Genomic DNA, 15987 nt, shown 5'->3' with positions numbered 1-15987 from the left:
GAGCTTCTCCTGGTCCAACGCTGGTGGACCTTCCTCAGCATCATTCTCTCCTTGACGAGATGGGCTCCAGCCTAAGCACTAACGTGGATCACAGAGCCTCAGTGAGCATCACCAACACGCTCATCTAATGTGAGAAACGACCACCGAGGGAAGCTACCTTTCCAAATTAGACCGGGGCTCTAGGATGCAGGAAAGCTAAGCTTAGACTCCCATTCCTAAAACTTTTAGATATATGCCGATTTGAGTTATGAGGGAAAAAAATATCCCTTGGCTTTGTGCTTTAGAGTAGATGCGTTTGGATGCTGAGAGCCTGAATTGCCTCCTCTGACGGGAGAACATTTAAGATCAACCCCTCAGGCAGAGATAAAAGCAAGGTGACCTTACCTTTTTGTCACTGAGGCCAGTCACTTGGTCCACAAATTCCTCCTGGATCATGAAAGCAGCCAGGTTGGCCGTGTAGCTGGCCAGGAATATGACGGCAAAGAAGGCCCACACGGACACCATGATCTTGCTGGTGGTCCCTTTAGGATTCTGGACAGGCACGGAGTTGTTGAACACCAGGCCCCAAAGGAGCCATATAGCTTTTCCAATCGTAAAAGAAGGCCCGTGGGGTGCTGCAAATGACAAAAGGACATTCTCAGTGCTTTCTCGCTTTCTCAAAACGCACACTTGTGAGTGTCTAATAACTATGCAGTAGCTCCAGCAACACTGAAGGTTGCCAGAAGACAGAATTACATCACAGTGTGTCCCATCATGGCCCCAGAACCACAGCCACGATGAGCCCTTTCTTCTTTAAAAATTCACATTCTTCCCATACATAGCTGGCTTTTCGCCACATTTCTTAAGAGAAAAAAAAAAAGGAAGGGAGGAAGGAGGGAGGGAGGAAGGAAGGGAAAATGATTATGCAAAATGTGGGTTTGAATGAGGAGTAGTGTTACGACCTGTTTTAAATTTGAGTTTGATTTCCGCTTGGGGGAACCCATCTCCTAAAGAAACATACAGAAAGCCTTACAAAAATATGTTCGTGGGGGCTGCTTCAGCATCACCATATGAGAACCATGCAATTCAGAGGGACCAATATTTGATATTCTAATCCGATTGTCTCTGGCAATTGCTTCTGCTCAAACTCAGACGTAGAATGTGCACAAGATAGGAATTAAACCAAACTGAAACCCTTTCCAAATGGAGACATTAAGAAACAGAACAATAGAGCTTAATTCTTCCAACACTTCGCAGATGGAAGACATTTGGTTGCAGGGTCATGGAAAATGAACTCTGATATCACAGCACTTTTTCTCCCTCTGTGTGTGCTTGCAATAGTTATATGTCCCTTTTTAAGATTCTGAAGTGTTCCTTGCAATAGACTTAACTAAAGAGGCAGAACAATATGCCAGGATTTATTGGGGAGGGGAATACACAGGCTGTAAAACATACATGTTAAGGCTTTCAAGTCTGTTTTTGTGCAAGGGAGAAAAACTCAATTTATGCCCTTGTTTCATGGGGAAAGGGTCCTTCTTTAACAGAAGGTTAATTTTTATGTCATTTAAGTAAATGAAGATATGACAAAATGAGCTACTCAGACTTTAGTTGGCAATGCATGAAGAGTGGGCAATAAATAAAGTGGCAGAAGTGAATCCAGATTGATGGAAGTTATGAAGTTCTGGGCAGAGAGCCTAGTTGGGAAACAAGCTTCCTGCACATGGGAGGCCAAACTCAGGCGAGAGCAATACTTACAATATCCATATACAATACATGAAAGAGAAGGCAGCTAATTCTATTAGTCTTAAGCTCAAGCTCTCCTCTTTCTCTTTGCCTCGCTTTATGATCTTCTGGGCTTCTTCCCAAGAGGCTGAGAACTCTTAGTAAAAAATAATTAGAGTCAATCCAGTTAACTTCATGAACTACTTAATTTTCTTAGGGATGCATGTTGATCGAAAGTGACAAGCTATTTGGGAATCAGAAACGGGCAGTTACAAGGGAGCTGTCCAAGATGTTTGGGAATTCCTGATTTCATGAATACTATTACTGGCCCATATAATTTTGCCCATAAAGGACAATGAAATGTAGCAGAAAACTATTCTGTGTAAGGAAACAAGCAGCTGTCATTTCCTGAGAGTCTGCACATTTAGATGAGCAGAAAACAAAAAGCCTCCAGGTAATGGACGGGCTAGAAAGTTGCATGCAAGATTCCTGCCTTCACAAGAGTCTTCTAGTGTGTGCTTCAGCCAAAGGAGAAATAATTGCACATGATGGCCTTGGAGTAATGTTTTATCTTCCAAGATATATTTCAAACGCATCCACTTATCTCCATCTCCTTTATCCCCATCCAAGTCCAAACCACTGTAGTTCTTTCTCTTGGAAAACTGTCAACACCTTCCTAACTGGTCTCCCTCCCTCCACTGCTGCCCACCCCTCCCATCATCTTGATAGATAAGGACTTTTATAGGTAGAAAGTGACTTTCCCACATAGTACAGGTTTGTATTCTGCCTCGTCCCTGCCACTGTATGCTGACAAATATTTGAAATGCTTACCATGGCCAACAGCTTGTCCTTCTGACTTCATCTTATACCACTGTCTCCCTCATGTACATCTTTTCTGTTTCTTGAGCATCTCAAGATTGACCCCATGCCAAGGCCTTTGCATCTGCTGTTCCCTCTGCACAGACTGCTTTTCCCCTTAGGGAAACTGGGGACTGAATAGCACTGAATCCTTCTCATCCTTCAGGTCTCAACTCAAACGTCATCTCCTCCTAAAGTCCTTCCCTGCTTGACCATCTTATTTAAGAAGCTCCCATATCCCATCCCTTCGCTTTGTTTTTTCCCCCCTTCCTCTTGAGATTTACTACAATCTATGATTACTCATTTATGTGTTTACATGTTGTCTCCACAACTAAATTCTTAGTTCCCTAAGGCTTAGGAAGCCTTCATCCAATTTAACATGTAACCCCCCTGCGCCAGAAAGTGCCTGGCACTCAGTACATATTCATCAAATAAATGTATCAATTCACAAACAACAACAAACTCTGATTTTGCAAATGTAAACATCTCCTCTCCTGCAGTGTGATCACCCATAGAAAACCGTCTCAGGACACACTCTGTTGGAAAGCTTCTTACTAGGCAGTGGCATTACCCTTTTAGTGAAAGGCTGGCAACTCGCCCATTCAAACACAACGTGGTTATTTATATTTTTGCCATGTTTGGTGGATAAGAGGTAGTCTACGTGATAATCACTACTTTTCAATGGATCCCCATGACCTGTTGGCTGTTTCACTGAATCTCTAAGTGAAAAGAGCCCATGGCACACTGAAGTGCTTTTTTTTAAAAATATATATATAATGATTTTTATTTTTTTCCATTATAGCTGGTTTACAGTGATCTGTCAGTTTTCTACTGTACAGCATGGTGACCTAGTTAACAAAAGTGCCTTGTTTTTGAATAACTATATGGAGAAGATCCACTGTTTTTCACCATCTCAAGTCATTTTTCAGGAGAGAGATTTGGTCTGGGCACTCTTCTGATACCATCCACTTGGAATGTTTGTGCATTGAGAACAATCCACTCAAAATGCTGTAATGTGTTTATGGATATGGCTTGTGTGGGAGCCTCTTAATAAGTTATAGCCAATGAATGCATCCCAGTTCAATTTTCTACTTACTAATTACCACTTTATCAAGTACAATGCATTAAGGTCAGGCACGGTCAAGAGGAAAACATAACTGGGGGGAAAAATCACCATTTTAACATTATATTTATCATCAAATGAATGTGAGCCTGATTCAGGAGTCTGGAGAATGTTCTTAACCTAGATTCTACAAAACCATTTCTTTGCATAAATTGAAGTTGGGACTCACTAGTAGTTTTAACATTTCTTTTGACGCACATTTTAAAAATTCATTGTCAGAAACTTTTTTCAAGGATGCCTTCTCCACAAGTATCAGTGGTTTTCAACTAACAGCTATTGACTCCACATTACAGCAAAATTAAAAATGTCTCATTTTAAAGTTTTAGCCTTCTTTTTATTTGAAGTGCATAACCCATACCTGTATGGAATTATAAGTAATATCGATGGCCCAGCATCATTTACATGGTGGCACAGCAAGGCAATATAGGATAACTCTACATTCTGTAATTTCGAAATCTGAAATCTTCACTGAAAGTATGTTAAATAGCATCAACTTTGAATCATATTTCTGAAGCCACGTGGTCTCACCTTTCCCTTTGGCTAAGTTTCTGTTGTATCCAACAGGACTGAAGTATTCAAATACAAAAACAGCAATGGCGGAGACAATGAGCAGCATCACAAACATCATCACCCAGACAGAGGCGCTGAAAGGTTCTGCAGGTAAAAGGGCCGAAAGGATGGAAACATGGTCAGTTAGCTCCTCCTCACAAGCAGGGCCAGCAGCAAGCCTAGCAGGCTATTTGCAGACTCACCGAGAAACCTGCTCAGAAGTGAATTGGATCATTCAAAAGAAGCTACTCATTGTTTATTCATACCTTTAAATCTTTCTCTATTCTACAAAATATTTGAGATATAAGACTGCATACAATAGAATAAAAATAGAGAAGCGCATATGACATTTTACAAATCAGGTCAAGGATAATAAAAACAAAGTAGAATAATAAGACCAAGGGAGCAAGTTAAAATGCAAACAAAGAGGACACAGGGTCCTGTGGAATCATCCAGGGGAACCATAGCTAAAGAAAAATGAAACTAGACTCAAACAGTCAACCATAAGGCTCCTGTAAGTCAGCAAGAGTTTCATTTTTATTTTCCTTTTTATCTAAACATGCTGAAAGATGATGTGCCGGGAATTCCAGAAGTAAAGGGAGAATCATAACCTGCTAAAAAAGGATCATAAAATCATGGCGTTGGCACAGTCTGAACCCAATGCTACCACTCTCTCCATCTCACCTTCTACTCCAGACAGATGAGATCTCTACAATTTAAAAAGCATGTTGAGGTTTAAATGCAATTGGAAAGTCATTTGAGGATATTACATTCACATGATAATTCAATAAAGCCACGTGGCTTGGGCGGAGCAAGATGGCGCAGGAGTAAGAGGTTGCCATCACCTCCCCCACAAACACATCAAAAAACACATCGCCACGTAAAACGACTCGCACAGACCATCAACTGGATGCTGGCAGAAGAACCTAAACCTCCAAAAAGGGCAAGAAACTCTTGACACAACCGGGTAGAGCAAAGGAAAAAGAGAGAGAGAGAGAGAAAAGGAATTAGGACGGGACTAGCATTCCCGAGAGGCAGCTGTGAAGGAGAAAGGGGACCCACCTCCTGGGAAGCCACCTAAACCCACGGAAAAATCAGCTGAGTCGAAGGGACCTCAAAGTCGTGGAGAAAAGCGCTACAGCTGGACTGAGAACAGCAAAGCAAGGGAGAGCTGCACAAATGATGCGAACCACCCACCTGGACACCACAGCCTGAGCCCCTGGCGCGGGGGGCTGGGCACTGAGACTCAGGCTCCGGAGGTCGGTCCCTGGGAGAGGACAGGGGCTGGCCGGGTGGGGACGGCCTGAGGGGCCAAGGAGCAGTGCGGCAGGGGCAGGGGAGCAGTAGGCCACAGGCGGACGAGGGGAACACCTTGCGAGAGGGAAGCTGGACAAAGTCCTGACCCCACAGGAGAGGCTAGCGCCATTGCTGGGGAGGGGAGGGGGGCGGACGCCAGAGGAAACGCCCTGCGCCCCCATCATGCACATGCGCATGCCTGTGGGCTCTCGGAGGGCGGGGCTGCTCTGGCACAGGCTACAGGTGGCGAGAAGTCTCTTGCTCATTTAGGGGAGACTGGGCCCTTCTTGTGCAGGCTACTGGTGGCCAGGCACCTCTTGTGTGGGCTAAGGGCATCAGGGGGCTAAGTGTGACGTGGTGCCTCTTGCATGATCTACAGGGAGCAGGGACAGACCATGGCTGTCATCTCAGAGGCCAGAGGGAGGCATGGCTTGCCAGCACTGGGGGCCTGTGAGTGGGCTCCACCTGTGACAAAGGCAAAAAAGAGGGCACTGCAACCAAGCATCATACACCGTTGCTCTCACTCCCCTAGGAACACACCTGCCCTGCAGCTGCAACTGCCAAACACTCTGGGCAGTGCCCAGACTCTTGGTCACTGTCCCTTCCCAAGACCCTACAACTAGGAGCAGCTGGTTCAGCACCTCCTGTGTGGGTTAAGTGGGACAGGGTGCTTCTTGTGTGGTCTGCAGGCAGTGGGGGCAAACCGCCTCAGTTATCCCTGATTCCAGAGGTGGGCGTGGCCCGCTGCCACTGGGGATACCTGAATGAAAATCACTTGCAGCCCCAACCACCTCAGAGGGCACCACAGAGAAGGGCATTGTGATGGAACACCACCTGTTGTTATTCTCACTCCCCTGGGAGCACACCCACCCTGCTGCTGCCACTGCCAAACACTCTGGGCAGTGCCCCGACACTTGACCACTGTCCCTTCCCAGGAACCTGCATCTAGGAGCAGTTTGTCCAGCATCTCCGCTGGGGGCTAAGCAGGACAATTTGCTTCTGGCATAGTCTACAAGAGGCGGGGGCAAGGCACCACATTTATCTCTGGCTCCAGAGGTAGGAGTGTCTTGCCATCACTAGGGGTCTGTGAACAGACACCACTTGCAGCCCCATTCACCTCAAGGGCACCACAGAGGAGGGCACTGTGACGGAACACTACTTCTTGGTACCCTCGCACCCCTGGGAACACACCCACCCTGCTGCTGACAATGTCAAACGCTCTGGGCAGTACCCACACACCTGATCTCTGTCACCTCCCAGGATCCTGAAACTAGGAGAGCCTGTACAGCACCTCTTATGTGGGCTAAGTGAGATGGGTTGCTTCATGCATAGTCTACAGGTGGAAGGGTCAAACCACCGCAGTTATCACTGACTCCAGAGTTGGTCATGGCCCGCTCCCACTAGGGAGTTCCAATCACCTCAGAGGAGGACAATGCAATTGAACACAATCTGCTCTCACTCCTCTGGGAGCTCACACATCCTACTGCTGCTACTGCCAAATGCCCTGGTCACCTTGAAGATCTGCCTAGAGCTCATTACCACTTCCCAGGGCCCTGCAACTATGACTAGCCTGTGCCACCTTCATGCAGGTCCTTGCTGCTGTTGAGACCCCAACAACAAGGCACGGACTGCCGGCCCTACCCATTGCCTCCTTCTCCCTGAAAACACACTGGACATCCTGGGAATAACAGCCTGCTCACACCAAAGAAAGACACAGCAAATATTCAAACTCCCACACCAAAAATAAATAGTAACCCCCCAAAAATACAAAGAGGCATTCTTGCATAGAAGTAGCCTTACAAGACTACAGTTTGGCGTCCCCAAACTCACAGAAAAAGAAAAACACAAGGCAAGGTGAAGAAAACCATTCCCACTTAAAGCAACAGGACAATTCACCTAAAGCAGTCAACAATGAAACAGACCCCTACAGTCTGACAGACTTTGAGTTCAAAAGGGAGACAGTGAAAATGCTGAAATAATTAAGAGAGGATATGAACACTAATGCAGATTCCATTAGAGAGGAACAAGAAAATATAAGGGGGAGCCAAGAAAACCTAGAAAATTCATTTGCAGAGATACAAACTGAGCTAAAGGCAATAAAGACCAAAATGAATGGTGCAGAGGAACGAATTAGTGACGTGGAAGACAGGATACTGGAAATCACCCCATCAGGACAGCAGACAGAAAACCAAATGAAAAAACATGAAAGCACTATAAGAGACTTATGGGATAACACAAAGCAGGCCAATCTGCACACAATAGGAATTCCAGAAGGAGAAGAAAAAGAAAAGGGGATTGAAAGTATATTTGAAGAAATTATGGCTGAAAACTTTCCAAATCTAAAGAATACTGATGTGAAGATACAGGAAGCACAGGGGGCCCCAAACAAGGTGAACCCAGACAGGTCCACACCAAGACATATTATAATAAAAAATGGTAAAAGTTAAAGAGAGGATTCTAAAGGCAGCAAGAGAAAAGCAAAGCATTAATTATAGGGGAACCCCCATAAGGCTATCGGCTGATTTCTCTACAGAAACACTACAGGCCATAAGGGAGTGGCAAGATATATTTAAAGTGCTAAAAGGAAAAAAGTTGCAACCTAGAATACTCTATCCAGCAAGAATATCATTTAATATAGAAGGGGAAATAAAGAATCTCTCCAACAAACAAAAGCAAAAAGAGTACAGCAATACCAAACCCATTCTAAAAGAAATATTGAATGGGATTCTCTAAATTTAAAAAAAAAAAAAGAATTAGGATGGAGGAGACCACAAATGGAAAGCAGTCACTTAAATAAGCCAGCATACACATCTAAACATGAAGACATTAAAAAAAAAAAAAAGACAACAAAGTCATAAAGCATGGGGAAAGAATGTAGGAAAATATAGATTCTTTTTTTTTATTTGAATGATGTCTTTGAGCCTATATGACTATCAGGCTAAAGCAAACAGATATAGGAAGGGTTCAACATACTTAAAAAACAAGGCAATTGCAAATCAAAACCAAACATTACATTCATGAAAACTGAAGAGTACTCAAGCATAAAATAAATGGAAACAATCTACCAAAAAGAAAAAAAAAAGAAACATAGAATCAACTGGAAAACAAGGGTTACAATGGCAATAAATACATATCTATCAATAATCATCTTAAATGTCAATGGATTGAATGCTCCAATCAAAAGACACAGAATGGGAGATTGGATAAAAAAGCAAAAACCTTTCATCTGCAGTCTACAAGAAATTCACCGTAGGGCAAAGGACACATATAGATCAAAAGTGAGGGGATGAGAAAAGATACTTCATGCCAATGGGCAATACAGGAAATCAGGAGTTGCAATACTCATACTAGGCCATAAAGAAAGACAAAGAAGAACACTATTTAATGGTTAAAGGATCAATTCAAGAAGAGGATATTACAATCGGCAATATATATGTCCCTGATATAGGAGCACCCAGATATCTACAACAAACACTAACAGACATAAAAGGAGAAATTGATGGGAATACAATCATAGTAGGATACTTTAACACCCCACTCACATCAATGGACAGATCCTCTAGACAGAAGATCAATAGGCAACAGAGACCTAAAGGACACAATAGAAAAGTTAAGACTTAATTGACACTTTCAGGACATTACATCCAAAAAAATCAGAATATATATTCTTCTCAAGTTCACATGGAACATTCTCAAGAATTGATCACATCCTGGGGCACAAAGCTAACCTCAACAATGTTAAGAGTATAGAAAATATTTCAAGTATCTTCTCTGCCCACAATGGCATGAAACTAGAAATCAACCACAGGAAAAGAAAAAACTGACTACATGGAGACTAAACAAAGTGCTACTAAAAAACCCATGGGTCAATGAGGAAATCAATAAGGAAATTAAACAATGCCTCAAGACAAATGATAATGAAGACTCAACCACTCAAAATCTATGGGAAACCACAAAAGCAGTGCTCAGAGGGAAATTCACAGCAATACAGGCCTTCCTCAGAAAAGAAGAAACATTTCAAATCGACAACTTAGCCCAACACCTAATTGAATTAGAAAAAGAAGAATAAACAAAACCTAAAGTCAGCAGAAGGAAGGAAATCATAAAGATCAAAGAAGAAATCAATAAAATGGAGAGTTCAAAAAACAACAGACAAAATCAATCAAAGCAAGAACTGGTTCTTTGAAAAGGTAAACAAAATGGACAAACCTCTGGCTAGACTCACCAAGAAGAGGAGAGAAAAAATCCAAATAGACAAAATAAGAAATGAAAAAGGAGAAGTCCCAATGGATAATACAGAAATACAAAAAACCATGAGAGCATACTATGAACAATTGTATGCCAACAAATTTGACAACCTAAAAGAAATGGACAACTTTCTAGACATTTACAGACTGACAAAGCTGAATCAGGAGGAAATAGATCAACTGAACAGACTGATCACTAGACATGAAATTGAATATGTCATAAAAACACTCCCTACAAATAAAAGTTCAGGACCAGATGGCTTCATAGGCAAATTCTACCAAACATACAAAAAGGAACTTATACCCATACTCCTTAAACTTTTCCAAAAGGTTGAAGAAGGAACACTCCCAAAGACATTCTATGACACCACCATCACCCTAATTCCAAAACCAGACAAAGATACCACCAAAAAAGAAAACTATCAGCCAATATCTTTGATGAATATAGATGCAAAAATCTCAACAAAATTTTAGTCAACCGAATCCAACAACATATCAAAAAGATCATACACCACGAACAGGTGGGATTCATCCCAGGTTCACAAGCATGGTTCATATGAAAATCAATCGACATCATACACCACATTAACAAAAGAAAAGTCAAAAACCACATGATCATCTCAATAGATGCAGAGAAAGCATCTGACAAAGTCCAACATCCATTCAGGATCAAAACTCTTACTAAAGCGGGTATAGAGGGAACATACCCTAACATAATAAAAGCCATTTACAACAAACCCACAGCAAATATAATACTCAATGGAGAAAAGCTGAAAGCCTTCCTACTAAAATGTGGAACAAGACAAGGATGCTCACTCTCACTGCTGTTTTTCAACATAGTACTGGAAGTCCTAGCCACAGCAATCAGACAAACAAAAGAAATAAAAGACATCCAAATAGGAAGAGAAGAGGTAAAACTGTCACTGGATGCAGATGACATGATACTACGTATAGAAAACCTTAAGAACTCAACCCAGAAACTACTTGAACTGAACAACAAATTCAGCAAAGTAGCAGAATATAAGATTAACATTCAGAAATCAGTCACATTTCTGTAAACTAACAATGAAATATTAGAAAAGGAATACAAAAATGCAATACCTTTTAAAATTGCACCCCCCAAAAATCAAATACCGGGGAATACACCTGACTGAGGAGGTAAAAGACTTATATGCTGAGAACTATAAAATGTTAATCAAGGAAATTAAAGAAGATGTAAAGAAATGGAAAGATATTCCTTGCTCCTGGGTTGGAAAAATTAATATTGTAAAAATGGCCATACTACCCAAAACAATCTACAGATTCAATGCAATCCCTATCAAATTACCCATGGCATTTTTCACAGAACTAGAACAAACAATCCAAAACTTTATATGGAACCACAAAAGACCCAGAATTGCCAAAGCACTTTTGAGGAACAAAAACCAAGCAGGAGGCATAACTCTCCCAGACTTCAGGCAATATTACAAAGCCACAGTCATCAAGACAGTGTGGTACTTGTACCAAAACAGACATACAGACCAATGGAACAGAACAGAGAACCCAGAAATAAACCCAGACACTTATGATCAATTAATCTTTGATAAAGGAGGCCAGAACATAAAATGCAGACTCTCGTACCGAGTGAAGTAAGTCAGAAAGAGAAAGACAAATACCATATGATATCACTTATATATGGAATCTAATATAAGGCACAAATGAACCTTTCCACAGAAAAGAAAATTATGGACTTGTAGAACATACTTGTGGTTGCTAAGGGGGCAGGGGAGGAGTGCGATGGATTGGGAATTTGAGATTAATAGATGCAGACTACTGCCTTTGGAATGGATTAGCAATGAGATCCTGCTGTGTAACACTGGGAATGATGTCCAGTCACTTATGATGGAGCATGATAATGTGAGAAGAAAGAATGTATACATGTATGTGTAACTGGGTCACCATGGCGTACAGCAGAAAAGAAATAATAATGTATTGGAAAATTAAAAAAATATATATATATATGTTAAAAAAAAAGAAAGCACATAGTTTAAAGACCAAGGCAATGAAACAGTAGACAGATACATGGTTATTTCCCCTAAAAATAGTTTTCATCAGTTCATTTTCAGGTGCATGTCTCAGAAGGGCAAGCCAAGACACGGGGTTCTAAATCTTAGATTGCTTTAGAAAAGTAAAAGATAATATATAAAATAAGTTAATATTTTTATTCAAACTGATGAGGGTATGAAAGTGAGTTGAAGGGAGCCATTTTATCCACATACGACATAGAGTTGCTAGAAAATCAACAGAGACTAAATTTTTTAAAATGAATAAGCTCCACCTGAAAATTGGGAAGAAGTTGCCATTGGACGCCAATGAACTTATAATCCTTTTCATCACAAGCAAACATTTTCTGAGAATAAAGTAAAAGGCCAATAACACCTTGAATAGCAGTATTTTATGATTTTTAAATTATTTTTTCTGGGGAAGCTATTAATAAAGACATTCCAATTTATGAGCTTAATATATAATAAGAAATGAATATATCTGAAGCTTTAACAATGTTGGATAATTTAAAAACTTGAAGGAATACTTTGTAATATGGTTTTGATAGTGCAAATATGTTAAGCAACAGATAACAATACAATGTACTTGACTTAAACAACACAAGATGAGCTCAAAGAAACCAATGAGATTACAACTGAGGATTATCTTAGTTAAATTTAACTTGAGTACAAACAATATCACGTGCCTAAACCATAACAATTTGGTAATGAGGTGTATCCATAAAAGAGGAAAAATAAATGAGTAATTAGGAGATTAAAAGTTACTTAATATTCAAGAATATAGAGCACAATAATTTTGAACACAACTAATTCTTCAAGTTGGGTGTACTAATGGTATACTATGTCTTACCAGAGGACGATCACTGTAATGAGAAAAGGAGCATATATCTGTAAAGTGTTTGGTGGTGTTCTTTGCACACTGTATACACACAATAAATTAAATCAAATAGCTGTTTGATTCCATGGTTAAAGCCAGAATTGGCGAGTATGATAGTGTGATGTCCAGCGTACTGGAGAAGGCATTCTGGTTGAAAACGTACACACTTACTAATCTGATAACGACTTTTCTCTGCCAGTTTCAATAACATTATTAAAAACATTAGGAAAACTGTAACTGCAATGTATACATCTAAGGATGACCTGACCCCCTTGCTGTACAGTGGGAAAATAATAAAAAAAAAAAAAAGAAAAATCGACCTTTGACTATGAAATAAAATGAAAGAATGGAGAGGGGAAAAAAAAAAAAAACATTAGGAGAAATACTTAATGAATTTTTCTGTTCACATGTCAGGATCTGTAAGCCTGCTCTGGACCTCACTGGGTACTTGATACATTGTAACTGGTCAGAAAGTCAGATGGAGACTGATCAAGTAACTGATCCCAGATGTTTTCTCACTTGGAAGTGACAACATCTGTCCTTGGACTCGTGAGCATGGTGCAGAGATTCTGCTGCAGTATTCTGGCTTCAGTACATTAGGTATGTGCCATGAACGATGGCTTTTCTCAGACACTAAACACACACACACACACACACACACACACACCCCACAACCAAAAAAACACTAGAACAATGACGAGCCACTCTCTGTAGTATACAAGATGTGACCCAGAAACATTTTAGATAGCTCTGGATTACATCCTCTACTGGCCTCAAACAGATTCAACATCTACCCATTAAGGAACTTCAGTCTAGAAGAGACTTCAGCTCAGCATTTCTTTGGGTCAAAGACTCCAACCTGCTTGGAAAGTCTTTAGAATTAACTGAATGGAAATACGGCAAGAGACGTCATTTCCGTCCTTGAAGAGCCGCTGGTTAACATCTTTACACAAAAGCTCAGAGGCATTACCTGCAAGTGTTTCCGATGTGAGTTAATGGAGTTTGCTGAGGAGAGAGAATAGGAAATAATGAAGAGCAATGCAATCAGATTTTGAATGTTTGGCTCTTCCAGATGACTGAGCCAGTGAATGGAAAAATGTAGCTTAGCATGGTTCATTATGACTTTCAAAACCTGCAGATAATGACCGTAAATAAGGGGTGCACAGTCAATCGAGTAGGGATGTAATTTAGTGACTAGGAAAAATGTTAAGCCTACAGAGTAAAAACAGCTTTGAAAGTAGTTTCCTCTGGCTACAATTTATTTTATTTTATTTTTAAAGCCACCATAGGAAGAGTAGCGGGGGAAAGAGGTTTAACTAAATTTAGCAAAAATACTTGACTTTTATGGAAATGTTCTACTAATGCAGATAAAATAAAAATCTAGAGAAACTGGGTTGAGGCCAGATTCAATATCAGCGACCCATATTTATGAGACAAGTCAATTCATATGGTTTCTCTTCTCGGGTTGAACTGGACAAAAAGTTCTCTCTCCTTCACTAAGGAGATGAGTGGACCACTTTGCATTGCTTCCATGAACTCACTTCCTCTAACACTTTCTTAAGCTCTAGGGCCAAAGGGCTCTGTTAAAAGGGCTGAGAGGGAATGGTAAAAAATGATTAGGAGTGACGAACGAGTGAGAGCACATCCAACAATTTAATACTTCTGCTCATGTTGTCAATGCTGGTCTGTGGCATTTTTCATGATACGGTGAAGCTCCCTTATTAAGACAGGGCATCATTATCCACATCAGACACAGGCACAAAAGGAACATAATGAGGTGTGTTTGCCAAGGTCTGCATTCCGCCCACAAAGGTTATGAAGATTGAAGCGAGTGCAGTATCAAATCCAGTGAGTGGTAAGGATTTCACCAGCTTAAATGGATTATCAAAAATGAAAATAGTAAATCCATATGTCCCTGTGAATAAGGCAGTATCCAACATCCTGTTAGTCTACATTTCATTCAAGAGAATGCAGCATGGAACAGTTCACTGGATGCTAACATCACAGAGAAATGAAGAGAGTGGAAGGATAAGCCTATAGGCTTGGATCTGATGCCCACAAACTGGCTCTAGTCTGCAGTTCCAGTTCTCTCATAAACAAAGATCTTGTCTTACGAAACGTGTAAGACTTTCACATGACCTTAATCTGTTTTCTCTCACTCATCCAATTTTCTTCTAGGGGCCAGGGTTTGTCTTAACCTTCCCAAATTTGGGACAAATCCCCTGATAAGAGAACACCAGGGGGAAGTTAATCTGGACATCATGATCTTCAAGATAGTCACTGGCAAAAACTCTGTACAGTGACACAACACTCAACACGACGATTTCCTTTAAAGAAAAAGAATTTTAAAAACACTTGGCTATGTTCCATACAATTCCAACTCTGCCAGCCAGGCTACCTAATGTGTACTCACAGTACTACAGAAAGCCAGATGATAGGAAAAAAAAATAGATGTACCCTGCTTTAAAAAATAAAAACTTTAATGTAAAAACATGAATTTATGAAATCTTTCAAGTGAGAGTAAGAAGAATGTCCTCCTTTACAAACCATCCAGCTTAAAGGAGAGTCCCATTTAAAAATACGACTCCATTAATTTTAGAACAGTGTATCCTCTTCAGACTGCATCTATGTTGTTTATCAGGGTCCTGGTATAAATCAGTGCACAGTCATCATTACTCTCACATCCAGTAAATAAACATCCGTCATCCTTGAGAGGGACGGAGGATGGGCATGTGACTGCTAAATACCAGTTTACAAGCGGATTTAAATTAACAGTGGGCAGACAGGTTTATTTTTCAAATGTTGTCAAGGCTCTAAAGCAATATATCTATGAATCTACATTCTACACCATCAAGGCCAGGATCTGAATATGTGATTGTATTTTCAGCAGGTCGTTCCAAGTTAAAGATAAATGAAAGCTATTACCTGGGGGAAAACGGATAACGCAAAGGCAACATGCTTTCAATATGCCGATGGGGGGGACTGAACAAGGTCCGTCTGGTTCCGTCATTTGAGCAAACAAGACAAAATACCCATCATCCCTCACTGGAAAACAAGGGGAACCATGAAGTTCACATACCGAGAAAAGCGGAAGGCGAGACAGTGCCGTTGCTTCTTGAAACCATGACACTGATTCCGGTCTCCACAAAGGGCACAGAGAAGTCCACCACTTCTGAACGTTCCTCGTTGATGGTGAGCGAGCCCACTGCCATGACTGCCCGCTGATAGACCACCTGAACACAAGGCACAAAGATGGTGGGTATCCTGCCCACCATCCCCCAGGACCCTGGGCCC

General features: G+C 41.0%; 1 protein-coding gene across 17 annotated transcripts in view; it reads right to left on the bottom strand.

Moving 5' to 3' along the window:
* The window catches only part of GRIN2A (glutamate ionotropic receptor NMDA type subunit 2A), a 596378-nt gene that overhangs the window by 205040 nt on the left and 375351 nt on the right, over positions 1 to 15987 (bottom strand). For all 17 annotated transcript variants that reach the window (XR_014840820.1, XR_014840821.1, XR_014840818.1 and 14 more), the window contains 3 exons: positions 15773 to 15926; positions 4211 to 4336; positions 385 to 614 (listed from right to left, as the gene is read on the bottom strand). Coding sequence is in view for 4 of the 17 variants with exons in the window: in XM_085017620.1 (XP_084873746.1) it covers positions 385 to 614; positions 4211 to 4336; positions 15773 to 15926 (510 nt within the window). In the remaining 13 variants the exon portion in view is untranslated. The remainder of the gene's footprint in view (positions 1 to 384; positions 615 to 4210; positions 4337 to 15772; positions 15927 to 15987) is intronic.

This window comes from Sus scrofa, chromosome 3 (assembly GCF_054392235.1).
Source record: "Sus scrofa isolate SSC_HxYL_T2T_F1_AM1 chromosome 3, Sscrofa_HxYL_maternal_Yorkshire_Landrace_v2.0, whole genome shotgun sequence".
NCBI classification, from domain to species: domain Eukaryota; kingdom Metazoa; phylum Chordata; class Mammalia; order Artiodactyla; family Suidae; genus Sus; species Sus scrofa.
This window is presented reverse-complemented; position numbering and strand designations above follow the sequence as displayed.